The 26,480-nt window shown below is 38.3% G+C and overlaps 1 protein-coding gene across 12 annotated transcripts in view; it reads left to right on the forward strand.

Moving 5' to 3' along the window:
- The window catches only part of LOC109412832 (glycogen-binding subunit 76A), a 55,760-nt gene that overhangs the window by 15,331 nt on the left and 13,949 nt on the right, over positions 1 to 26,480 (forward strand). Inside the window, exon 1 of one of the 12 annotated variants that reach the window (XM_062854003.1) lies at positions 2,953 to 3,367. The exons of the other annotated variants lie outside the window; for them this stretch is intronic. Within the exon in view, the coding sequence (XP_062709987.1) occupies positions 3,312 to 3,367 (56 nt within the window). The 5' untranslated portion in view covers positions 2,953 to 3,311. Of the gene's footprint in view, positions 1 to 2,952; positions 3,368 to 26,480 lie in introns of those variants that run through there. 12 annotated transcript variants of the gene reach the window in all.

Raw genomic sequence — 26,480 nt, forward strand, 5'->3', positions numbered from 1 at the left:
CATGCGGTTCGTTGGTTATAACTATTTTCACAAGCATCGGATCGCTTTGCGGTCTTCAACAAAGTTTTTCAGAACATCCCTGGCTATCATTTTACAGTATCAGTTAAAAAATTTCAGACAAATTTTTTCAACTTATAACAAAAACGCAAAAAAGTATGTTTTTCCATACAAAATCCCATACAAATTTCAATTGCAATGAGCAAAGTGTAGACGCAACCGATCGTGCTCAAATTTTGCACAGATACTCTGGACCCGAAACGGAACCAGAATAGCTTTGATCTGAGAAAACGGCTCCGATGACCCACGCTAATACACATGCAATAGATAAAGTAATGTCTTAGGGTAAAAGCTCCCTTAGTGGAGGTAGTACCAATAGTGGTGGTAGTGGTAATTTAGCACTATTTTGACCAAAAAGCTTGCAAATGGCATTTTTAATAGATGCATCATACCTAATTGATAACAATAATTCTGTTTTGTGTTCAGGATTTGGCGATAAACCTATTTTAAACAATTATTTTCCTTAACTTTTTTGCTCCTTTGCACCTATAGTGGTGGTGGTGTTCCTATAGTGGTGGGTCCCATAAGAATTCAATAGGATGCGCCACTATAGGAACCAATGTTAAATTTTACCTCCATAATAGGAACCATGTACCTATAGTTGGTGCAAGTGATTTATTAGCAAAAACTGAAATAAACAATGGTTTTTACATTTTTCTTAGCAAATTTAAGTAAAAAACTATCGATTAACCCTCTAATACCCAAATTTTTGATTTTGATCTAAATATCATTTTTCGTCATCTAAAATCGATTTAAATATGTTTTGGAAGATGATTCTTTTTAATTCTCGATTTCGTGAATTTCAGTTTTTGATTTTTCTAATTTTTATTTTTGAACATCCCCACACTTTTAGATTTTTCCTGGAAGCCAATTTGGCGAACGGATTTTTTGAGATGAAAATATTTTGAGATTTTATGATTATTATTGAAATATTATTATTTTAAATTTTTTTCACAGAAAATTTTATTTTCCGTGTAATTGTAAGGAAAACAATTTTAGAGTGTATTCGATTTACTTAAACTATTAAACAAGGATAGAATGATTTGGGAAAAATTTAAAATATGTTAATTGTAGCGATTCAATACAAAATAAACAATGACTTCTAAAAAGTGACTAAAACATCAATATTTCAATGATTTTAAAAAAATGTAAATACGCTTTAAAATACACCAAAAACCATTTTGAGATATATAGAACAGTTCTAAGTTTCAGCCAAAAATATAAAAAAATTGATTTTTCACGAAACAAAAATTACAAAAATGCTCTAAAGGCGGGATTGGGTATTAGAGGGTTAACGTTTTCAGACTTTTTATTTTGTGGTATTATAAATTTTGTTCAATTATTTTAGTACAAGGAGCTACTAATTGCACCACTATTGGTACAATTACCCTATTTATTCAACTAAGAGTTGTAAAAATGTTCAAAGAACACTGAGTTGAAAAGAAAAACAGGCCAAGTTTTAATGAAAACGAAGATTCACAAAGAAGAAGATCCGTTATGCAATTCCTCTAAGGGTCTATTCCAATTGGAGAATTAAAATTAATTTCCACTTAATCATGACAGTTCAATAATTATTTCCTTGGAAGAACTGTCAAGTTTCGAACTGGCAAATTTAAGTAAAAATCAATTTTAATTCGCCAATTGGAACAGACTTGAAGGATTGAAAAAAAATCCAAAGAATCCTTCAAATTAAATTAACATGTCAATAAAAATTATTGAAAATGTTCTTGAGAATCATTTTTAATCCACATGTGAATTATTATGGCTTTATGATGCACCATCCTATTTTTCGTCCATAGATACCGTTTGCAGGTATTGGATCGAACGATTTGAAGGTCAAGATGACGCGTTTTTCCTTTTCTCCCAATGCATTTGGAGAGAGTGCGTGTATGCGTAAGGTGTGCTCTACCATTCTACGCATAATTGTCTCATGTACATAGCGATCCCATACAATATGCAACAATAATGCGTAGAACGGCAGTGCGTACATGCCGTTAATCTTATTGGAACGAACTTTTCTTTGAATAACTTTTCAGCTAACTGCAAATCCAATCAGAAGTGATTTAGTTGCAGATGCATATTTATGCTGAAGCATATCACATTGCCATGCTACAATAACTGTTAAAATAACATAGTAAACTGTCTACACGTGCTGTACACGTGATTTTGGTGTAAACGGTTCATGTATGATGGTACTTATAAGTATGTGTGTTCCAAGTCAGAATAACAAAATATTTGAAGAACATGTATGCTACAGTATGACTATAAGGGATAAATGAAAATGCATAGCTAAAGGTAGACCTAAATCAAATATAATAAATTAAAAATCTTTGCCTAAATGTTACTGTTGCAATAAAATGGTAAAGTTTAAGTTTCTTAATTATTGAAGAGCATTTTTTAATACACAAATTAGAAGAAAATAGATTTGACCAATTTGTACTCAAATTCGCTATTGAAACTGAACAGTCAATGTGAAGAAATAATATACACCAACAATTGACTAAATTTAGATGATTGGAAATTCTTGTAAGAGCAGTTTTTAAGTTGCAAGTTTGAACGCTATATATGAACCAAAACAGCATTTTGGTATTTTTTGTGCACATGTATTGCATATGCTTAACACATGATAGTTATTTCCTTATGTAAGGATTCATCATAATAAAAAAACACTTTGTTTGCTGCACATTATAATAATGTTCTTAAAAATATATTCACTGAATTTTTATTTCGTTTGAAACACAGTCAATATAATTTAATCTCCAAAATGTAAGGTTTGCAAAAATAACTGATTTTAAACATTTGATGGTGACAATAATTTAACAACGAATTGGTCAAACTTTGCATTCATATTTTATTTCAAAATATGACGTCAGAGAGTTCGTTGCAACTGCATCAGCGCACCCATACAAAGGCTCATCTAGAACCTTCCCCGAAAATCCAAAAATAAAGAATAAGTAGAACATAGAGAGATAATAGAATGCCAAAGCGCATCTTATTAGAAAGCCTATAGGCACACGTCGAAGGTGGCTTCCTGCCATACGTGCCAGCTAGTTTGGCACGCAGTCAGGTCGTGACCATCACTGCCAGAGCAGCCACCCATCCATAGTTTCATTCATCCATAGTTGGTTTACGAATAATGGATTTTACCAGTGATCGTTTAAAGTTCCGGTGAGATCTGAGAGCTGAAATGAGATTTTGAAGCCGTAGTTTATTCAAATTTGAAATAAAAGTATAGTTTCCCAGTGAGAAAACTAATGCAACATTCAGCAGACGATTTGTGTTGCAATGATTGGAGTTTCTTATTTATAAGGTATGTAAATTGTGCAAGAACATCGGAGGGCTGCTTTACATATAGAGCGTTATTTGATATAATAAGCTTTGAAATATGTTCAATTGCAGCCAAAACATTCAAAAGTCAAACTGCAAATTATACAATTGCTGAATTACTACTACTACTTGTTTTCCTTTCACTATATGTTTTAACTTTAGACCACTATAACTTTGAACAATAGCAAATAATTTAGCGTTTTTTCAAATAAGATTTTTGTTGTCTGAAAATGTCGTGAACAAACTAGATATTATTACAAGTTTCAATATTACTGATGTTTTTTTACCAAAACCTGCCAAAAAATGTCCAAATATTATTATGATTTTGCCTAAAATTAAAGCAGAGGAAGATTGTTTGATATTTTTTACAATAAATCAGAGAGAAGAAGACGAATATCCTTCTTTAGAAAGCATTGCTTGTTCATTTTGAACATTTTTTAAAATACTTTTAAAATTAAAGCTTTATGTCTTTATATTGTTATTTAGTATAAAATCTTCTATTTAAGACCGAAACTATGCACGAAAATTATCAAAACTTAGGTGATTGGGTTGTTTTTAGTTTTTGAGCACCCACCCACGGTGGTGCAGAGTTTAAAGCTCTCCACCCTGGACAATTGCCGCTCATCGCCTTGACCTGTGGCCAGGGTCAAATTTCTGCCGACGTGCTTTATTTCGTTGTTGAGGCTGCGTCGCCATGAGCCTCTGGGTCTGCCTCTACTGCGATGTCCTGCTGGGTTACTAACGCTTGCTTGCAGTTTTCGTTTCAGCTCCTGCGTAGAGTTGATACTACAAACAGCTACAAACGTTCTTCCTCAAGAAAGCTTTTGAAGAAACTAGCTATCTGAGGTCTGTAAAGACCACAAGAAGCAAGAATGGTTCAGACATAGTTCGACTAGATCGGAGGCTTCTATATTGACTTGCAAGGGCTGCAAGACAGCTCTCAGCACTGCTGAACTCTTCAACTGGAAAGAACTTTTGTGCAAAGATCTCCAGTTTGAGTGAAGTCAGTCGGTTGAAAAAAATCCTTCGGATGAGGAAGCTCTACCATATTCATGCAATACGCACTTCTCTGAATCTGTAAATATTACATCTTCTAACAAACCAGACGTCTTTCCATGTTGTTACCATACTCTGGCTTCGGCAAAAAAAATACACAGCAGGGTATTTTATTCAATAGTGGGCCCTAAACCTATAGTGGACCCCTATCAATTATTCTCAAATTTCCCGCTCAAATCTGCTTGTACCGGTAAACTTCCACCTTGAGAAAAAATGGCTCATATCCCCTGAAACTATTTTTTATTTTTAGTTTGTATTAATGTGTATTTTAACTTAAATGCTAATTCTACACTATACCCCTCGCGGGGTCCACTATAGGATAATTTGATAGAGATTTCAAATAATTATCTTATGAGAAATTTAAGATGTTTTCGCTCGGTTTTTGTGTGCAATATGTAGGAAAGATATATAGAACTTGTTGTGCAACCATTGCTGAAGACAATTTAGTCCGGATATCATAATATTTTTACGATCAGAACACTAAGGGGTCCACTATTGGTTAAAATAGCCTAGTTAGACAGACAGACTTTCCACCCACAGTTCATTGGACTGGTGTAGAATTGGTGCACTAAAGAATTCAATAAACCACACTCGCCATAAAAGGCATCATCAGAAATTTTCATAAATCAATCTACATCTCTCCATCATCCTCTCGAATACTCAGCTCAAATTAGCATCGGCGGCGCCGCCACCGCGCGCGCAAGGAGATAACGTTAATTGCGCGCTTAATGCACACGCGAACACGAGCCGACTCGGTCATTTTGTGCATCCCATTGCATTGCATTGCATTGGGTCAACGCGATTCGTACAATCAATTAAAATTGTTGAAGAAAAACAGAACAACAAAAAATTGTAAGACGCCACACCCGGGTGTGTGTTCGTCCTGCTACCAGCTGAAATTGTCTTTCCTCGAGCGCGCCGCATCATCATCAGTAGCCACCATCAGCTGAGTGGGTGGTTGCCCCACGTTGAAATTTTCCAACCTGATTTGATGGTTCTGCACTGTGAAAACTCGCTTTCGTAATGCGCATGGGTTGCGTTAGTGATTGTGAAGAAACGCAGCAGCAGCAACCTTTTTTGGGTGTCATTTCGAGATCAAGTGCATGCAGAAGCAGCAAACAAAGGAACTCGCAGTTAGGTGTCCGGTCGATGACCAACTTTGGCAGGAAATGCTAGGGATGAATGTCCTTTTTCTAGGGCGCTGGGAGAAGCCGTTGCAGGTTGCTGTTAGGGCACACTAGTGCGAGAGATTCTCACGCTCAAGTTTGCTCCCAAAATTTGAAGAATGCATTTACGCAGGAGTGGAGAAATAGGTCAACGTACTGAATTACGTAGCTGCATCGATGTAATAGGAAACGAATGTTGCAGAATATGCTATTTAATCGGTTTTTCATTTTAAGCCTGAAGAACGTGGATACCAAAGGATATCACATAACTTTCAACATAATCATGCCTGATTCGGTTACTCAATGATTGAGTTTTATTACTGTTTGAACCTTTTAATTTAACTTTATAATGCTTATTCTTTGATACGCGTATTTTGATTACCACTTGCACACCCACAACATCCTGGAAGTTTTAGATTTGAGATTCAGTTTAATGAGTTCTCAAGTCTCAAGTCAAGACACGCTTCAGATTTCACAGTTAATTGTATTTCTCATAAGGTAATACGATACTGCTATATTGCAGTAATTGGTTGAGTAGAACTCTTTGAACACATAGAACAGACGTTCAGATTCGTTTCTTCCCTTGTGTTATGCTCTCGTGTAGTGGCGTGGCATGGCGTGGCGCAAATGTCCCAAGCATACATGTACAATGTTAAGTTGTCGTTTTTGTCTTCCGGCTTCGGCGCTTTTGACAATATAGCTTAACATTTTAGTAAAATATAATAAACAGGTTCTTAGAACCGTCATAAAACTAAAATAAAAGGTATGAGGCAAGGTACAAGGCTTTACGAAGGTTCTCAAAATCTCTACAAGACTTATTGGTTTTTAAAATGATACTTGGATAGAGTAACTTTGCCCTTTACAGGCATATAACAATTTGCTGGTCGTCGAAAAGTATAGGAAAAAACTTGAAAATTAAAAGACACAGAATATTAATTAGGGTATTGGTTCCCTTATTAAGCATGTGGTTCCCATTTTCATCCCACGAAAAACAAAGGATTGAAGCGCTGTTTGTTTTGTTTCTTATTTTTGTATTTTTTGTTAGAAGTGAGCACCCATGAAAACAAAAAGAACGGAGTCAATCGGTGCCGTAATCGCTTGTTTTCGAATAGGATGAAAATGGGAGCATGAGATTACTGATGGCACACATACCCTAATTGGCAAATTGAAAGATGAAATTGTGAAAAAAATGCGTTCTGGTGGTATTCGGACCCACGACAAAGCCAAACTGACTCCAAGCCTACAACATGAACACTCCAATTTTCACAATTCCATCCCTTTTTCTTTTTTCAAAATCCTTGAAAAAACTTGAATGAAACAAGAACGATTTTCTTGACGAATTTCTGAATATTTTTTAGACTGATACAACATTTTTAGAAGAACTGTTAAAACGAGCATAAATTTGAGAGATAGAATTATTTTGAGAAATTTATGAGTCATGCCTGGAACATTGCAGTTAGACATTCTTGAAAGAATCTTTAGATAGAAATTAGAAGGAAATACTGAAAAATGCCTATGTAACCTCTGGAAGAATTCTTGAAGGTCAATATTAGAGTAGGTCAACGTTGTATGGAGAAACTTTAAATTTGATCGTATCAACCCGGAACAAAGCTTTTACAATCTATATTAGCGTCCAAAACAACTGTGCAAAATTTGGGAGCGATTGGTTGCGTCCCCGTATTCCGCATTGCTATTGAAATTTGTATGGAAGTTAGTACAGGTCGGACTCGATTATCCGGAGTCAGGTTCTGATGCTTCTCATACATATATCTGAGGAACAGAATGCTTTATAAAGCTGAAATTTAGACATTTTGTCAATCCAACTTTGATTACTGATCAGTCAAAATTTCAGCTTCTTACATCATTCCATTCGCGAGATATTGTTTTGGTAAGTACCAGAACCCTACTCCGGATAATCGAGTCCGACTTGTATTAGAAAACGTACTTTTTTTGCATTTTACTCATTAGTTGAATTATTTAGTCTAATACCATGACATTAGCCTAGGGTATGCCGAAAAACTTTGCCGTAGATCGCAAAGTGATCCGACGCTTGTGAAAAAAGTTATTCGCCTGGTAACTTAGGCCAAAAATTGAGATTTTATTATTGATGTTATTCCTTTATATGTTAAACTAGCTGTCCCCGGCAAACTTTGTCTTGCCTACTGCGTTTTTTGACGTTTCAAGTTTCTATCCAAAACCAAGTCCCCGGTCACAAACTGTATGGAAGATCAATTTTCAAAAACTCTCAATTTTTCCATGTTTTTTGCCTCATAAACCTTCCTTGGGTGAAAACTAACAGAACAAAACTAAGACGACCAAAATCGGACCTTCCGTTCGCAAGTTATGCGCGGTCCCACGTATGCCACTGCATTTTTATATTTTTATATATATATATAGATAGATGTAATGCGCCACTGGGCAATCTGTACGTTAGTTAGATCGTTTTAGGCGAAAAATTTCAATTTATGAGAAAAATGCAAAAAATCACATTTTTCCATACTAAATTCCATACAAATTTGAATCGCAATGCGGAATACGGGGAAGCAACCAATCGCTCCCAAATTTTGCACAGTTGTTTTTGACGCTAAAAGGAATTGAAAAAGCTTTGTTCCAAAAAATCGACTTTGTTGACCCAGTCTAGTCAATATAGACTATTTTAATGATTTTATTGCTATTTTCTCCAGCAGATTAGTTTGAAATTGCTTCTTTTATTTTAAGAGGTTCTCCAAGAACTTATCCTGGAATGCCTGCAATGATTCCCTAGGTTTTTCTCCGAAGTATTCATTAGTATTTGTTGCAGTGATTTAAAAGCTTTTTTATAACTTTCCTCCAGGATTTTCCCAAACATATTTTCCCGGTGATTTTGAAATCATTCAAGACAATATGTGACAGATTACTCTAAAAATTTCACCGGTAATTTCAGCATATTGTTATAGAAACTCCTTTAACACCTTTCGATACATGAGATTTTTTGAAAAGCTTGCATCTTTCGAAAGTTAAATGAAAATTCACACCATATCCGTAATGGAAATATATGAGGAACTGTTGAAGAATTTCTTCAGAGGAATATTTATAAGAGTTCTCTCCTATTTAATTAAAAAAAACTTATAGTTTTGTCCGAAACTTTTTCATGTTCTCAATCAATTTTATTTAATGTTTCCACATGAATTTATCATAAAAAATGTGGCATTTTGAAAAAAAAAATCTCATTAATTTATTATGGAGATATGTTTTTGGAAAAACTTGAAAAAGATGGGAATTCATACACAAGTAATTTATACCAGAAAAGGATATATGTGGCATTTCGAAGATGCATTATGAAGATGACCTTAGATGACGATTTCGGATGTAAGGATTTCGGGTGAACTATCCAGTTCATTTGAATCTCGACGGGGACTACGACAAGGTGATGGACTTTCCTGCCTACTATTCAACATCGCCCTGGAAGGTGTTATGCGACGAGCCGGGCTCAACAGCCGGGGTACGATCTTCACGAAATCCAGCCAATTTGTCTGTTTTGCGGATGACATGGATATTATTGCTAGAACATTTGGAACGGTGGCAGAACAGTACACCCGCATGAAACGTGAAGCAGCAAAGGTCGAACTGGTGGTGAATGCGGCTAAGACAAAGTACATGCTGGTAGGTGGGACTGAGTGAGACAGGACAAGCCTTGGCAGCAATGTTACGATAGACGGGGATACTTTCGAGGTGGTAGAAGAATTCGTCTACCTCGGTTCCTTGCTAACGGCTGACAATAACGTGAGCCGTGAAATACGAAGGCGCATCATCAGTGGAAGTCGTGCCTACTATGGGCTCCAGAAGAAACTGCGGTCAAAAAAGATTCACCCCCGCACCAAATGTACCATGTACAAGACGCTAATAAGACCGGTGGTTCTCTACGGACACGAGACATGGACGATGCTCGAGGAGGACCTGCAAGCACTCGGCGTTTCCGAGCGACGGGTGCTAAGGACGATCTTCGGCGGCGTGCAGGAGAACGGTGTGTGGCGGAGAAGGATGAACCACGAGCTCGCTGCACTCTACGGCGAACCCAGCATCCAGAAAGTGGCCAAAGCCGGAAGGATACGATGGGCAGGGCATGTTGCAAGAATGCCGGACAACAACCCTGCAAAGTTGGTGTTTGCTAACCATCCGGTAGGTACAAGAAGGCGTGGAGCGCAGAGAGCACGATGGGCGGACCAGGTGGAGCGTGATCTGGCGAGTGTTGGGCGTGACCGACGTTGGAGAGCTGCAGCTGCAAATCGAGTATTATGGCGGCAAATTGTTGATTCAGTATTGTCATGAATTTGATGTTAACTAAATAAATGAAATGAATTAGATGACGATTATCCGGAGTCGTGTTCTGAAGCTTCCCAAAAATATATCTGATAAACAAAATTATGTACAAAGCTGAAATTCGGACTGATTATTTATCAAGATTGGTTTGATAGATTGTAAAAATTTCAGCTTAATGAAACATTCCGCTCTCCACATTTATGTTTGGGAAAATTCAGAATCCGATTCCGGATGATCGAGTACGACCTGTATTTTTATCGGAATTTCTGAAAAATACTCGATGAAAAGGCCGAAGTTCAGTTCATTCCTGCATAGATATTATATGAAATGTCATGTGACGATATTGATAAAGTTCACGCATTACCGAAAAATTACTTAATAAAATTATTTGTAAAATAGCCCAATAGCCCAATTTTGGACCATTAATAGACAACTAGTAGATCAACTAACAGTAAAAATTTGATGCAATTCACCGAAAGTTACAGCTAAATAGTGGAATATTTTCTGAAAAGTGAATTTTTTTCCTGTCCCGATCTTCCCTTGAGTCTCCTGAAACTCCCTGACTCCCTCTGGAATCCACTGAAGCGCACTAATAAGCCTCAGAAAATCTCCCTGATGGACCCTAATGCTTCCCTCCAAACACTACTGAAATCCCTGAAGTCTCATGAAATCATGTAAACTGCTCTTGAACTCTACTGAAGGCCGAAGACATTCTCTGATATCATTTTTGTCTTTAAAAAAATAAACTTTAGCTTTTTTTGCCGCATCCTATATTCAGGGATGGGAACACTCACTTGCAAAGAATTACACTCACTTGCTATTTTCTCAGCACAGAAGCGTGCAATCAAGAAACAAAGTATGGACGACTTTTGCCTTGTGATTTGATCTAAAAGTTTGCCGAATAGAGTAGAGGTCGCACACGCATACCAAAGTCGTGAAGGAGCTGCAAAGACAACTCTCCACGAGATGAATGTGAATTACACTCGCCTCGTGGAGAGTTGTTTTCACAGCTGTGTCACGACTTCGGTATGCGTGTAAGACCCCAACTCTATTCGGCAAACTTTTAGATCAAATCACAAGGCAAAAGTCGTCCATACTTTGTTTCTTGATTGCACGCTTCTGTGCTGGGAAAATAGCAAGTGAGTGTAATTATTTGCTACTGAGTGTTCCCATTCTTGCCTGTATTATATATTATGGTTTTCCGGTTTTCTCTGAGTGCATATGCTGATTCATATTCCATGCCCAAAAAGGAGTTTTATTTCACACTGGCTAACAATTATTGTCGCACAAATTCCCAGTTGTACACGGTCACATTTCGTTGATGATGCTATGACACACGAGAACGAAATTGTGTCGATTAATCTCAACACAGGCACAGGGGCATCTCGAAATTGAAAAAGAACCAATTCCGTCTGGCTACCGACTGGCTGTCGCCCGACGCTCGCGCTCGGACATCTCAAATGACGTCTCTGGTCACACCCTTAAGGGACCGAGATATCGATCACATGCACCGTTGATGACAGATCCGGTATTCGAAGCATTTTGTCTACCTGAGGATCAGCGAACCAGCACCAGTCGCACCTCAGTGCGACTAATTTTATCCCTTGTAGCGTATGCTTTGCCTACAATTTGTAGACATTGAAGTTCTAATTATATAATTGACGTTGTGATCAAGGCAGCTCCCACACCGTAAAAATAACGAAGATCACTTCAGCACAGCACACGGATGGATGGGGCGCGGATTCACCCATGGCAATGATCTTGACGGTTTCGACTTGTTTGGCTTCGCTTCATCTGATGATCATACGACGAAATTTCCCCAGCGGGTTTGAATTGAACTCTTTTCTGTTGAGAAGTGGCGCGATCAGACGGAGGTTTTTGACCGTGTGACCAGCTTCTACTTGCGTGACTATTTATCGAGTACATTTGGGATTTCGAAGAAACCTACGCAAACGAAGCACACGTGTATAAGAACATCGTGTTTTATCTCGATCATGTTCGTTAATTTCGCGTGTAACAACAAAACGATAAACAACCGTGTCATATGATCGAGGAATGAAAACATAGATTACAATTCGGATAAGTTTCATTCATATAAATTATGTACACGCATTTCAAGAAGGATACAATGCAAGAAAAACCAAGAAATTAGTAATCCCAAGAGTCAGTTTATTGGGAGTGATTTTGAACTGAATTAATGATATGTTACCTTTGATCTTTCCTGGCATTGACATTGGTCCCTACCAAATCAGATTAAATAAACTGTTGGCAGTCGATCAGTCATTGATAGAAATGATCACATTTCCTGTATTAATCGTGCTATCGGCTCATTTCGCTTCGGCTGCGAACGAACTATTTACCTCTATCAACATATACCATTCGTCTCCACCGCTCAAGTCGGCTTTTTCACAGCGTGGCGACACGGATTCGACGAAGTGGTAACATTCCTCACAATTTCGCATATCAGTAGGATATAATCTAAAACTGAACAGATCATTAGCACCGGATCTGAGCAAAGTCCGAAAAAATGTTTTGCCACTAGCCGGTAGCAACTCAAAATTGTAAATTTATTGTCACCGGCGTTGACAACTGAACGACGATAGCTACAACATAGCGCATCATTATAGTCAATGAAAGCGAAAGTTTTTCCACTTGAATGCTTGATTCATTGTGTTTGTATAGCGTTTGTAGCACCAGTCAAGTGACGATAGGATGATACGGAATGATGCTTATAGGAGGTGTCTTAGAGAAGATAGTGCGAAACATTCAAATGACTAATTTCAACCGGCTGGGAAATTTAAAACAAAACATTTTAAATATTATGCTGGATGAGTACGACTGGAATATATTGATTCCGGAATGCTGGCTTTCTCAGTCTTGGGTAAATCAAATACTTTATGTAACGAGGAACGGTTGACAGCGTAGGAAAATTATTTGTTATATGTAGTGTGACTAGTCTTTTTAAAATTATCCTATCTTTTTAGTTACCCCTTGAAAAAGGCCTAATAAAAAGCCGAAACGTCGGGAAAAGTAAAACTTGCCGTTTTGATTTACCCAAGACGGAGAAAGCCAACATTCCGGAATTAAATATTATGGGTAGATTGAGATCTTCTCTTTTTCTTAAATTTTGAATGTTGCTTATAAAATCATACTAACGATGTTTTCTTTCTTAAAAGAAATTTGTGACTCCGTGGTTGCGGCTTGGGTCACCAAGATTTTAGTCGCATCGTTTTGAGGGCCGTAGGTTCGATTTCCGCCGCAGCTGTCTGGAAAGTTGTTGGCTCTGGGCGTTGCATGCTAGTCCGTTGTCTAGTGTCACGCTTTCTTCAAAGAACGAATAGCTCACTGGAAGCATTAAACGTGTCCGTGTTTTATTCAATTTCTCATCGTAATAGGCTGTTTTACCTCACGCAAAGCTGTCAGGAAAAGGCCTAAAGACCGCCCCAGAAAGTATGGACGCAGTTAGAAAATACTGGCATTTTAAAATTATTAATGACTAGTTGGTTTTGAAGGCTACATCCTGTTGGTCAATCTATTTTCTCAGTTATTGTAAAGCAGTTTATGCGATTTTAACGGTTTGTTTCAAAATACATGAACTTGCAGTGAAACATCTTCGAAAAAATGTGCACAAATGATGTACCGTAAACCGGGGTCAAATTGATCAGCGGGGTGAAATTGATCATTCGGATACTGCATTGTAATTCCATACTAGGAACTCTTAAGGTTGAAGGATTCGTCATTGATAAAATCGTCATCATTGAATATGCCAAAGCAGTTTTCTCGTCCAAAACTGAAAATTTCGCAGAGAAAATATATTCACTGTATTGTGGATGGAGAATGGAGTACAGTGAATACATTTTCAAAGCCAAATGTTCAGTTTTGAACGAGAAAACTGCTGTTGAAATTTCAATGATGACGCTTATATTAATGACGAATCCTTCAACCTTAAGCGTCGTAATGTTCTTAAACTTTTTACGTCATCTGGTTCGTAGATGTCTAGAGATGAGTGTAGACTTTTATTTATTTAGAAAAAAGTTAGTTTAGCCTTATTTTTTAGGAATTTGCAATGTATATCTCATTTAGCTGAAATCATTGCTACTAAACAATCGATTGCTAATAGGACTTCCCGTAAACTCTCTGTTTTAACATTTTTGTGGAGCCTTGGTTGGGAAGTTATGTAGCTAATCAGAAAAAGTTCATTTTGTGATGAAATAGTCATTTATTGTGATAGAAATCACTTATTTCAAATGAAATTGCCTATTTTTAGGCGTTTAAGAGGAAATTTCAAAATTTAATTTTGCGTTTAAAGTATGAAATTCACTAGTTGTAAGATTTTAAATGTGTTATTCGGTTTTAGAAGAGCAAAATTAAGCTGAGAAGGGTATTTTCCTTTCCAACCGATGCTTAATTGTATACTGATCAATTTCGCCCCAAAGTGGCATTTCCAATTTTTTGATTTTTGGAGTTATTTAACTTAAAGTTTAAATTTGTTAAACAAAATTCTGTCACATGGTTCCATAGAGATCCACTGGGTACTGGTTTTACAGAAATTCTTTTGGCAATATTTGAATTGTCACTGATGTTATCCGCAAAAGTTGTTTTAAAGTGATCAATTTGACCCCGGATTACGGTACTGTTCTTGAAAGGTAACTTAGGAAATGAGAAAAATATGGAGGGAGTAAGTGAGAAAACCGTGCAAGCAATAATCAGCAAACACGGTTGGGATAACAAGATTGAGCATATGCAAAAATTTGGTCAACAATAAAGATCCTGCTATCCGTCTTTTGTATAAACGTATAATGAAGGTATTTGAGCACAAGAAAAAACCATCTAACTTACACAGAGCGGCATATGGCTAAAAAAGTTACCATTTTGAATGTTAATGATCCTCGTGGCAAAGAACGTTTGAATATTCTATCCTGCAGTGAGCAGAGACTGCCAAAAAAAAGCGCAATACAAGAACCATCGAGCAGGCCCAGACAACTGAACACTAGGTGCGTCCATACTTTCTGGGGCAGTCTTTACTTTCCCACACCAAATTTGCAGTGCTGTAATGGTTCATTGCAGCATTGATTTGCGTTGCGTAATGAACCATTACAGCACTGTTTTCAGTTTTGATGAACTTCTTGATGCTTTCTGGACGCAGATTTGAAAAATTGTGACAACTGCACAGTATAACCTGCTATGAACATCAGTGCACAGTTTGATGAAAAGGTTTAGTTAAAAACTATCGGGTAAGATTTTCGACTGGAAGTTTAATGTTTTGGGGATTTTGGCTTTCTCAGTCTAGGGAATCCAAGCGATTAAATTGGCATTGCCCGACGTTTCGGCCTAATTTATTTGGCCTTTTTCAAGGGTAAAGCTGTCTATACAAAAAACGATAGATACACATGACAAATATTTGGCCAAACACCGAGGTAGCTACGTCCAAGTGTAATAAGAACGATGTTCGTACATAGATAAAAATAATGATGGTTATCATGTAAATTTCATTTCAGGCATCATTTTAAACTTTGAGAAATTTACATGGCATTCAATAGAAGTTTACACGAGTTTTGCGTATTTTTTCATCTGTTTAGTTTTTGATTCATATGATGCTGAGACATATAATGTAAACTGTTTCAATAATTCAGACATTACTTATACTTGTATGTGTGTAAACAATCTTTTGTTGCCTGTGAGATTTACCACAACAAATTAAATAAAAATTGGTCAAAAACCGTGAACCATGAAAAAATTCCATCTGTTGCATATTTTTTTATTTCCGATTTATCTAGGTAGTCAAAGCTAGAAATCGAAATGGTTCATGACTGCAAAACACACATTTGCCAATATGGCCGACTGCCGTTCCGGTGCTCATGCCAACGCCAGCTCTTATCACACGCCAGTCATGTAAAATTCAATCAACCTTCGCTGAATTTTAGAAAGACAGAGCGAAATATAACTATAATGAAATAGACAGTTTTAGCAACCGTGTAATTTTCATTGATATTTCTGGAGAAATCCATGTATATGATAAGGCGCATATTTTTACGCTTGAATTCAGATTACGTGAAGCTTTTTTCTGTGAGATCCGTGATTCCGGTGTGCTTAATATTCAAATTTTCTTTCTGTGGAGATTATACTTTTTAGCGCTCCGTCCCGAAAGGGATATACAGAACCTTTTTGCAAATTATGTGAGTGTTTCGAGACGTTTTTATCGTCAAACAACTCGGGCAGTTCTCAGTCGCTCCCGTTCGCCAATCGGGACGTAGTCGTGACTCAACTAATAGCTGATAGTACATACCAATTTTTTTCCGCTGAAAATTTCAGCAATAAAAATTATTGAAATGTTCAGTAACACCTGCAATGTAGTTGTGAAAAACAGATTCAATAAAATTTTGAAGTTTACTGAACAAATCAGCATTGCTTTAGAGTTCGATTGCTAAAAATTCAGTGAAATCAATCAACGCGGGATTTCTCAACACATTCATGATGGATTTCAGCAGATTGAATCGACATGAAAAATCAGCTTGTTTAATTTGAAATCAACTAGTTAGCTAAAAAGGCACACACTTATTTTATTTCTAGAGTTTTGTTCATAATTTATATTAATTTTTAAATTGTGTTAAGTTGTGGACTTCGCTTACCATCTTTCGCTTACCAAAATTTTGGTTTTTGTATATAAGCAATCAATTTTATATTGCTTTCCTAGCCAATGTTAGTTTAGGGAGGAAGCTAGGGTACTCGTGGCTGCTCTGGGTAAGCGGGTCACATGATTTCTAGTATGGGCATGGTGAGGATAGGGTTTCAGGGTTTCTCTGTAGCTCATCCGGGAGCCAAATTGGTATGTTCGCCGTCTCTGATGTTGGTATCAGTGTGTCACGGGTTTTTCTCTGCCGGATGGTCAGGAATAAAACACAAGGACAACACTGAGAAAAAAAATTGGAGAAGCATAAGAAGATTATATTTTTATACAACACATGCGAAGAAAATCATAAAAGGATACCATAAAGACAAGATCGCGGGTTCCCAACACATCTCTTACTGAAACAAAGGGTTGTCTACCTCGGGCCTCAAGGATATCCCAATAATAGTGCTCTGGAGGCGTCATTATCCGGATCTATGCTCATGCTCATTGTCTTTCCAAACGGCTATCAATGTCTTTCACGTAGAAATTAGATGGCAAGGGACTGAAACATGAACCCTGGGATAGGCTAATTCTGGAAGTTATCTGTAGTTCGAGATTCAGACAACAAATTATACAAGCAATTGTTCAAAATTCCTGGTAGTCCGCTATTGTTCAGTTTTTTTGACATATTGTCAATGGAAACTGAATCAAAAGCGTTCTTAATGTCTAAAATTCCAGAAAAAAATCTTCAACGAAATCATTTTGGAAGTCGTGATCTTGAGAACTTTTAGACGTAGATCAGATATGTAAGACGATGTTGTGAACTTTGTACAAGTTTGAATCATCGCGTTTATATTAGTAGGTAATTCCAAAATCATCGATGGCATCAAGTCACTCACCATAACATATGTTTTACATTTGAAAGGACTTCAATTCATTATCAATTTTAGTTGGGATGTGTAATGAACGGTATATAATTAGATTTGATTGAACTGATAATTCCGTTGCAAACATCTTTTCAGTCAAACACGGCTAACGCCATGCGACATCACCGTCCATCGCACATGATAATCACATGCAAAACTAGGAACCTGCTCCAATCAGCACTGCTAATGAGTTCCATTTACAGGGTCATAATAGTGTTTGTAAACAGTAGTTACTGCTGCTACAAACCGATGAAACGTTCCATCGCTATTTTACATAACTTATTATGATCGTTAGGATCCTGCTCCTTCTTCCACACGGTGACAACGACTCCTACTAGGAGGTGCACTCTATCAGAAATAAACACGCTATATTTACTTCTGATAATTGAATTGAAGCTAAGGGGCTGTCCATAAACCACGTGGTCATGAGAAGGGGGGGGGGTTCGGCCAATGACCATTTTGTATGGACAAATAAAAAAAATGTATGGACTAATGACCACGCGGTCCGAAGTCCCAAAAAAATGACCACGTGGTTTATGGACAGCCCCTAAACGGCATCTCCGGACCGGTACCTCACCAGAAACGGTTGTAACGAGAAGAAAAAATACACGCAGAGATGGTGCTGACGATAAGAGAATAATCTCAATTGTTGTACCTTCACATTCTGCGTTACTTCCGAGCTATGTTCTCTATTCTAGTTTTACGTGGTTCTACGTCGCAGCCGAACCGGCTCTCAGTGCCTCATAAATCATCAGGCATCTCCACTGACCCCGTATCTTCTCGCATACCGGTTGTTGGCGGCTGACGGACATTCGACCGCAAAAGCGACGATCTGCTTACAACTGGTATGATCATGTAAACTAAAATTTTTAGTCGCTTCACCAATAACGCGTATCTCATTGTATACAAAATAACTATTGTGCCTTGCAAGATAAATCCGCGAAACGCGTTAGTCTTCTTCTTTTCCATCAAGTTGCAAAAATATGACCGCACCACTATGAGCGACCAGATGGTCAGAAATTCTACATGCGGCGCTTATATCAAATCCACATGAGGCTGCGGCGATATGGCCGCGAGGAGATGCACGCGATACAGACGCGATGTGGAAATGGAAAAGATGAAGCCGTATCCCCCTGCAGCAACACTAAATAACATCCCGATTATTAAACACAAACCCGACGAGGTGATGCGTGATGCGTGTGCATATAAGTGAATCAATGTCGCGATAAATATTATTACGATTTCTGGCCACCTGAGTTGCCATTGTGTTAACTTTTGTTTTGATATGAATGGCCTGAAGGCTGCTGCGATGCTGCTGGGTGGGTGACAGTATCTGTTCGATTTTGACATTGCGTCTGTATCGCGGGTATCTCCTCGCGGGCATATCGCCGCCGCCCAATGTGGATTTATTATGAGCGCCGCAATATCTATGCTGAATCTATATCTTTCATCTAGTATGTAGTTTTGGTGGAATCTGGGAACTGTTTTACACAATTTTAATTTTTAATGGCTCACGAAAATTATTATAATATTTTAAATAATGAACGATAACAAAATTGGAAGAAAGTGGATACACGATTTCCCGATTTATTCGAGTGTACGCTACTCTTGTAATGCAAAAGCTTGTAAATTACACATTATTCGTGATGTGGCGCCTGGTGACGACGCGATTCGAATCCTTCTTTTTTCCCAGTGTGAGATAGCAATTTACAAAACGAGTAGGGATGAAATCGAGAGTGAAAATCGTCCCTCTCACTCATAGTAATTTAAATTGATTTTTTTTTCTCCGACCTGCGAAAAATATATATCAAGGTCCTCGTTGTCGACAGACGCTCGTTTTGTATACAATAATCTACACGAGCACAGGGTGGATTGAGGAAAAGCGGAGAAATGGGAGACGGTTCACGTGATATTTTCGTGATACTATGAGGGTTCAGTTGCGTCAAAAAATTAAATGAGCGGCATTTACAACCGTTTTTCGTGCGAATGTGTGTAGGTTTCACGTGGATAATGGATGATTTGCTGTTGCTACAGCGTAGAATGAATAACTTTATAGAATAGCGAATTTATGATTACTCTTTATCCTCATAGTATTCTCAAGCTAGACTTATTTTATTTTTGAACATAATTCTCAGCACGATAAAATTAACCAGCTTGAATAACAACAGTTTAAGTTAAACTTTAATATTTAAAAGGAAATAACCAGCTGCATCAGTAACTGTGAATATTTATCTCATTAATCGATTTTCGCGGTTCACATAACAAGCATAACGAATGTAGCTAATCTCAAAAATCAATTCAACTTTTTAATTTACTAAATCAGCCATAATTTATTTTATTTACTTTTATCGAGCTCACTTAGCATAGCATAGCATAGCATAGCATAGCCGACCGTACACATCCTGGGGTGGCTGTCGATGGAGACGTTAAATGCGCCAGAAAAGTTGCCACTCATTTTCAATGAGTGAAATTCAACGTGAACTTTGAAGATTCTCAACTGAGGGATCAAAATAAAATTCATTTTGGCGAATGAATTTTCTCACCTATTCATTCATTTTTCTGTCACTGACAATTTTCACTGAGAAATAAAACTAGACCATAACTCCCGATTATACTTCCAATTACCTCAAAACTTGTGTATAGTAGATAATTGGAATATTAATTATGTTCTCTATTTGTCCATTAAGTCGTATTGTGCGTCTGTTAACAGAAATTGGACATTTTACGACGTGCGAAAAAATATTCGTGACAGAGAATTGAATGAAAAAAGAGAGGCATTCAGCTGACAATGAATGTGGTCAAACACGAATGAAAAAATGAGAATGTCAATCTTCACTTTCAATCTTCGAATATTTTACTCTCTGCTCTCGACACCTGGCCAGGTCCTTACGATCAGCGGGGATGGGGAGGAAATGTTGATTAGATATCTACTCAGAATATGTCCAAGAACTTGGGCCACTTCATAGATATCTGGAGTTGGAAGTTGGATGGGGTTTCATAGGATGCTTCCCTTGGCGAGAAAGCATTATAGAATGCATTTCATGATATAAAAAGTACGTATTATACACCTTTACCTGATTACACCAGATATAATTAAATAAACAATGAACAAAATCGTTCGATCTCACCGAATACAAGGATTTGAGTGGGACCCATGCATCCACCTCGTATACTGGTTGACACAGCTCCGGAACACAAACTGCAACAGCTGGAAAACATCCGTTTTGAAGGCAGCGCCGCTCCGCCTTTACTGTGTCCACCATCCACTAGTATTTATCCTATTCAGCATACACTTTACTTTCTACAATATCATTTCCTTTGGAAAACTCACAACTTTTTGAGAAAAACGGAATTAGAGTTCTATCAGCCGAATTGATTCAAAGCGCTGACAGGGAGCAAGCTAAAAACACGGCACGAAAAAACTTTGCGTCCGCCTTGCGTCGCGGCACACTACGATCATTCATTTACTTTTATCGAGCTCACTTAACCACAAACCCATTTTATATCTATCTACATATATAAAAATGCAGTGGCATACGTGGGACCGCGCATAACTTGTAAACGTAGGGTCCGATCTGGGTCGCCTTAGTTTTGTTCTGTTAGTTTTCACCCCCAAGGATGGAATCGCAGCAAGCTGTGCGCCGGAGCGGCTGCGTTTTCAAATCGTCCGTCACGTTTTTCCTCGATTCTGCGTTGTTGTTAAATAGGCCTGCCGAATTGGAAAATGATTTTACAAAGATATCGGAATTCGTCGTTATTTCCCCATTTCCCCATAACCATTACTTATTGGAATCGCCTGTCATTTTTTTTTTATTTTTCGCGTGTGATTCAACCGGGTTAAAAAAGGCTAGTTAAAGAGTGAATCCAGCAATGTTTCAATTAGATTTTGGCTGAAAAACTGAAAATTCGGCCGAGAATTCTGCCGGTGGAATGTTCCCGTGCCGTATTAGTGTTAAACAACGCGAGTTTTAATGAAGACCTATTTGGAACAGCTAGAACTGTCCGCGTGTTTTTTTTTACGCTTGAATCGGCGGATGAAAATTTGATTCCGCTGTTGGTGCTACGCCTTCCGGCATAGATTTGAGTATGTTTTCCTTAGTTTTGGTGGGATCTGTGCGCGTGTGATGATAGAGATAAAATAATATTTGAAATTGACAAGAAAATGTGCATTATCCAGTGATAACATTCTCTTCCACCCTCGGATATCGGTGGTCAAAGAGATGAGTTTGGTGTGCAACTATGTAGAATGCCGTCGCAATCGGGAGTCCTATTTCTGGCGCATGATCCGGTGATGTTCAGTGGTGATGCGCGACGGAGGTGAAAGCAAATGCATGACAGCACCACGTTGGGTTTGTTTCGAGCTGGGATTGAAGGATGAATTTTTGAGAATGCTTCAAGAATGTTGGATTAGATTATCGGTTGAATCGGGTGAGATCTTTCTGATTATTTTTTATTGAAGTACTTATAATATTTTCTTTGTTAAACTTGACCATGCAATTGGGAGAGATCAGTAGTGTTTTTCGTTTCAGAGAGCGAGTTTAGGCGCTTAAGCCTAGGCATTAGGGCCAGGACACGGACCAAATACCTGTGTTCCATCCCAGGACTCCAAGGACAAAGGGGTGACATTAACCTTCTTAGCAACGTTACCCCCACCGATTTTTCATGTAGTTAGCTTTCTATACAAAACTGAGCGGTTGGTACGAGATGTCCCCGTTTAATGGTTTTATTGTAAAATCAATAACGCTGCACAGTAGGCCTGGCCGCTTTAATACTTGTAATGCATTTTCGATGTACTGCAAGCATTAATAATGACAAGAAAAATGGTAGAAGTAGTCGATTCTACCATTTTCCAGGATTCTTTCAATGAATGGCTGTGTATGTGTAGACTAGACTAGACTAGACTAGTTAGTTTTCACCCCCAAGGATGGTTTATGAGGCAAAAAACATTGACAAATTGAGAGTTTTTAAAAATCGATTTCTCATACATTTTGAACGGGGACGTGGACTTGGCTTAAGACTTGAAACGTCAAAAAACTCAGTAGGCAAGACAAAGTTTGCCAGGGTCAGCTAGTTTGTATTAAAATGTCTTTGACTTCATTGAAGCATAGATTATCCTCTTCTCTTTCACACGAAATTCCAATGCAAGAAATAGTCAATTGTAGTTAAATAATGATATCAGTTAGTAGCTAAAGAAGTGTGTAGTTGTAGTATACTGAGCTGAGATAGATTCTACTCCAGTTGGGACTTCATGTCAGGGAGAAGAGCACTACTGCGTTGTGCTCATATTCCACAAATTTTAAACCACTTTATCAGTTTTTGTAAGTACCATCAGGTATCAGAAGGCCGGCTCCAGAGGCACGTTATCCTCCATTTGGGACATTTGTGCCATTGCCATACATATAAGCCTATTCCATCATTTACCTGAGGGAGAATGGGACAAGGGATGGGAATTAGAAAAGGTGATGAAATAGGAAGGGGTGCCCTAGAAGAGGGAATGGACGCATAAGCGCAACGAGAGCTCATAGTCCATACCACAACGGGTTTAATCAGTGCCCTGAAAAAAAAACATTGTCAAACGCATAAGCGTAAAGAGAGCCTATAGCTCATTGGAGGTAGCTTGTGACGTCATGCGACTTTCAATATGACATTGAAAGGCACGTCATCGAAAGCATCCTCAATATTCAAGAAATCACCCAAGCAAAAACTACGTTTGAGCGAGTGCTTTCTTGAAAGCGTATACAACTTTGTGTAAAACAGTCACTGTGGACATCCTAAATTGGGAGGCATGTGAGTTCACATGAATAGGCATGTTAGCCAGACGAACATCAAAATGTGATAATCGACTATGGTTTCAAGCTTTTAAGAAAGAACGAGGTAATCAGATCATTCTGGAACTCATTCCTCCTTCATACAACGCACGCACCCTTTCGGGATATAATTATGCAGTAATTTCACGCCATGAAAATACCAAATATGTAGAAAACTACAAGAGCTCAAAACATGTTTGAAATACTCAAACCCCTCTGGAGAAAAATAGGACAAATCCCCATTTTCTCCTGCAGATTTGAAGTAAGCAGAGCTTTCTAGTGCCCTTTAAATCAATTCTATAGTTACAATCTTCGGGGAAGCAACTAGAGTTTCGTAGCTATACAAAAGACTAATTTATCCGAAGATATTTTGAACTTGAACAGATCAGAGTTCCATTCAGGAACACCTTTTGCGGTCCGCACAGACCGCAGCAGGACAAGCTTCTTTCAAAGCAATAGTTATGGTATACTATTATTGTGGGCATTGTAATAACAAAACCCCAATGAAACTCTCTTGGAGTAGCAATGTAAGCGAGTCATCCATAAAATGTGGTCAGAACCAATTAGTACAGGTTCCTTAGTTTGTTGAGCGGGGACGCCTGAATACGCAAAGTTTGCGAATGAAAACTCAAAAGTGCAAAAAAGGCTATGGCACAAATGTCCCAAATGGAGGATAACGTGCCTATGGAGCCGGCCTTCTGGGTTAGGTGCAATTCTATGATAAGTTATCCATGAACTGTACTACCTAAGTATTCCATCAAACTGAAGCATCTCAAATTAATGTTTGAGCTACTTCAGATGATATAATCATCGTAGCAATATTGCCAAATATCACCGAAAAAATGCTGAAAACAAGAGCTTGCTTGAAGGCATCCATAAGGAGAGGTTGAAACATACTGTTAACGTTATTCTAAAATATAGCATGCTCGAGGCACGACACTTCATTTATAATGAAAGAAGCAAAACTGGGTTCTCAAGGTAACCTATACAAAAGTTACCCTACGAAAACAAACTTTTTGAAGAAGCGCCACTTGGGCTACACACGCTTTTTACGCTGAAAATTGATTGGAGGTTTCCTAGCCGTAGTCACTACCCAAACTAGACAGGATTACACTCTTCACAATCACAACACAAAAAGGAAACATCAAATACAAACCAAATAGGTGTCAATTGAAAAACGCCAATTGCAAATGCCAATTGCATTAAGCGAACCCATATAGGTAGTAAAGTAAGCAAATTTACAACATTTGAATAATATCGCCCTTATTTAGCCTCAAATTTAAGACTTAAGAAGGGCAACTGATTATCTCGGGGAAACGCAAGGTCCACTGCACCATTGCTCCGGTTAGCGCAGTAAGGGCGTAATACTGTGAAGGACGCCCTAGTTCTCCACAGGCTCCGTTTGTGGTAAGGTTTTTATTAGACCCCTCTAACCACTCATTCCTTAGCATGGTAAGCATAAAGTCGCATAACAACATGAATTTGGGGTCACCTGTCTAATAAACTCTTACCACTGGATCAGGAGATCCGTAGTGTTATTCTTAGCCAATTGAGACAACCGCTACCGACACTACACAGCTATCTAGGCTGATCGCAGGCCCGGATTAAGGATTGTGGGGGCCCGGGGCCCAAGCGGATGTGGAGGCCCTTCTGAGAGATGACCAAAAATGTTTTTTCCTTATTTTCGAACAGTACTTGAGCAATATGAAAAATAAAGCTTATGTTAGCAATCAAAAAAGATTTTTGTGGGGGCCCCTAAAATGTGGGGGCCCGGGGCCCGGCCCACCCCCCTTAGATCCGGCCCTGGCTGATCGGGAAAAGAAGTTAACACTGATGGTCAGTTTCCAAACGAGCCCAAACAGCCGGACAAACAAGCTCACTTAACCAAATAAACACAAATCCGTATTTTATATTTGTACCTATTAAAATTTCCTTGACTTTTCTAAGCATAGATTTCAATTGTAGTTAAATAATGGTATCAGTTAGTAGCTAAAAAAGTGTGTAGTTGTAGTATACTGAGCTGAGATAGATTCTACTCCATTTGGGACTTCATGTCAGGGAGAAGAACACTATTGCGTTGTGCTCATATTTGACAAATTTTAAACCACTTTATCAGTTATTGTAAGTATCATAATGAAGGGTCCATATAGTCAAAGCGATATTCTATTACAAAAATGCCATACTGAGGATGACGGGTTCGATTCTCGGTCGGTACAGGCATTTTCGTAATAGAAATTCCCTTGACTTGACACGATATAAAAATGCAAAATGATCATTGGCAGAGGAAGTCGAAGAGAAAGTTAATAACTGTGTTAGTGCTCATAAAAAACTCAGAGGCAGGCTATATCCCAGAAGTGTTGTTATGCTAAAAAAACTTTTGTAGATCGATTATTTCAACACAGTTTTGGTGAACAGCTGGTTGGAGGGCTTCCAAAAATAACCTATAATCCAATTTATCGCTCCTCTAGTTATCCAACCACGACTAGTTGCATTACTAATGATTGCGTATATATTACTTCATTTTCGACAGTCGCCACAGCTGAGGAGGCGTCCCTCCCTATCAAAATGTAGGTATCGCAAGTCATTCTCGGTATCATGCCGAACAGGAATCAACGGAGAAAGGACGTGATCTTAATTCACACAAACTGAACACCACCACATGAATACTGAACTTAACCACCTAAATGAGGCCAATTGATATGGAACCAATTTTTCCTTCATCCCCAATCATCTACTAGTAGTTATCATGCTGTGGTGCGAATATTAAATCAATTAAGTTTTTCGGGTGACACTTTTAACGCCCAGCTTTTGTTTCTAACGCACAGAGGTGGATCGATGGAGCCGCATTGTTACCCAGCGCGTCGTCCGTCATCATCGTTGCTGATTGCAATCAAGGCGTATTTTTGGAGTGCTGAAAATGAGCGAGAGTAGGTTAGGTGCGTGGTTTCACTCAGTTGCCTCCAGCGGAACGGTGGGAGTGCGGTTTTGTCTGGTTCTCTCTTTTGATCAGTTATGATTACTCACGCGTGTAGCGTATATTGCCTAGTACAAGGTCAAGTTCAATGGGAATAGCAGCATAAGAACAACGCAGCTACTTTTACCGTTCTGTTGTGGTGGCGCCTCTCTACACAGTCATGCTGTTATCGCATCTGCGGGAGGTTTAACACGTCTTATGTGTTAGGTGCAGGAATATCTATTACCAATCGATGGCCACTAGAGTCAAAACAAATAC

This window comes from Aedes albopictus, chromosome 2, assembly GCF_035046485.1.
Source record: "Aedes albopictus strain Foshan chromosome 2, AalbF5, whole genome shotgun sequence".
In the NCBI taxonomy this organism is placed as follows: domain Eukaryota; kingdom Metazoa; phylum Arthropoda; class Insecta; order Diptera; family Culicidae; genus Aedes; species Aedes albopictus.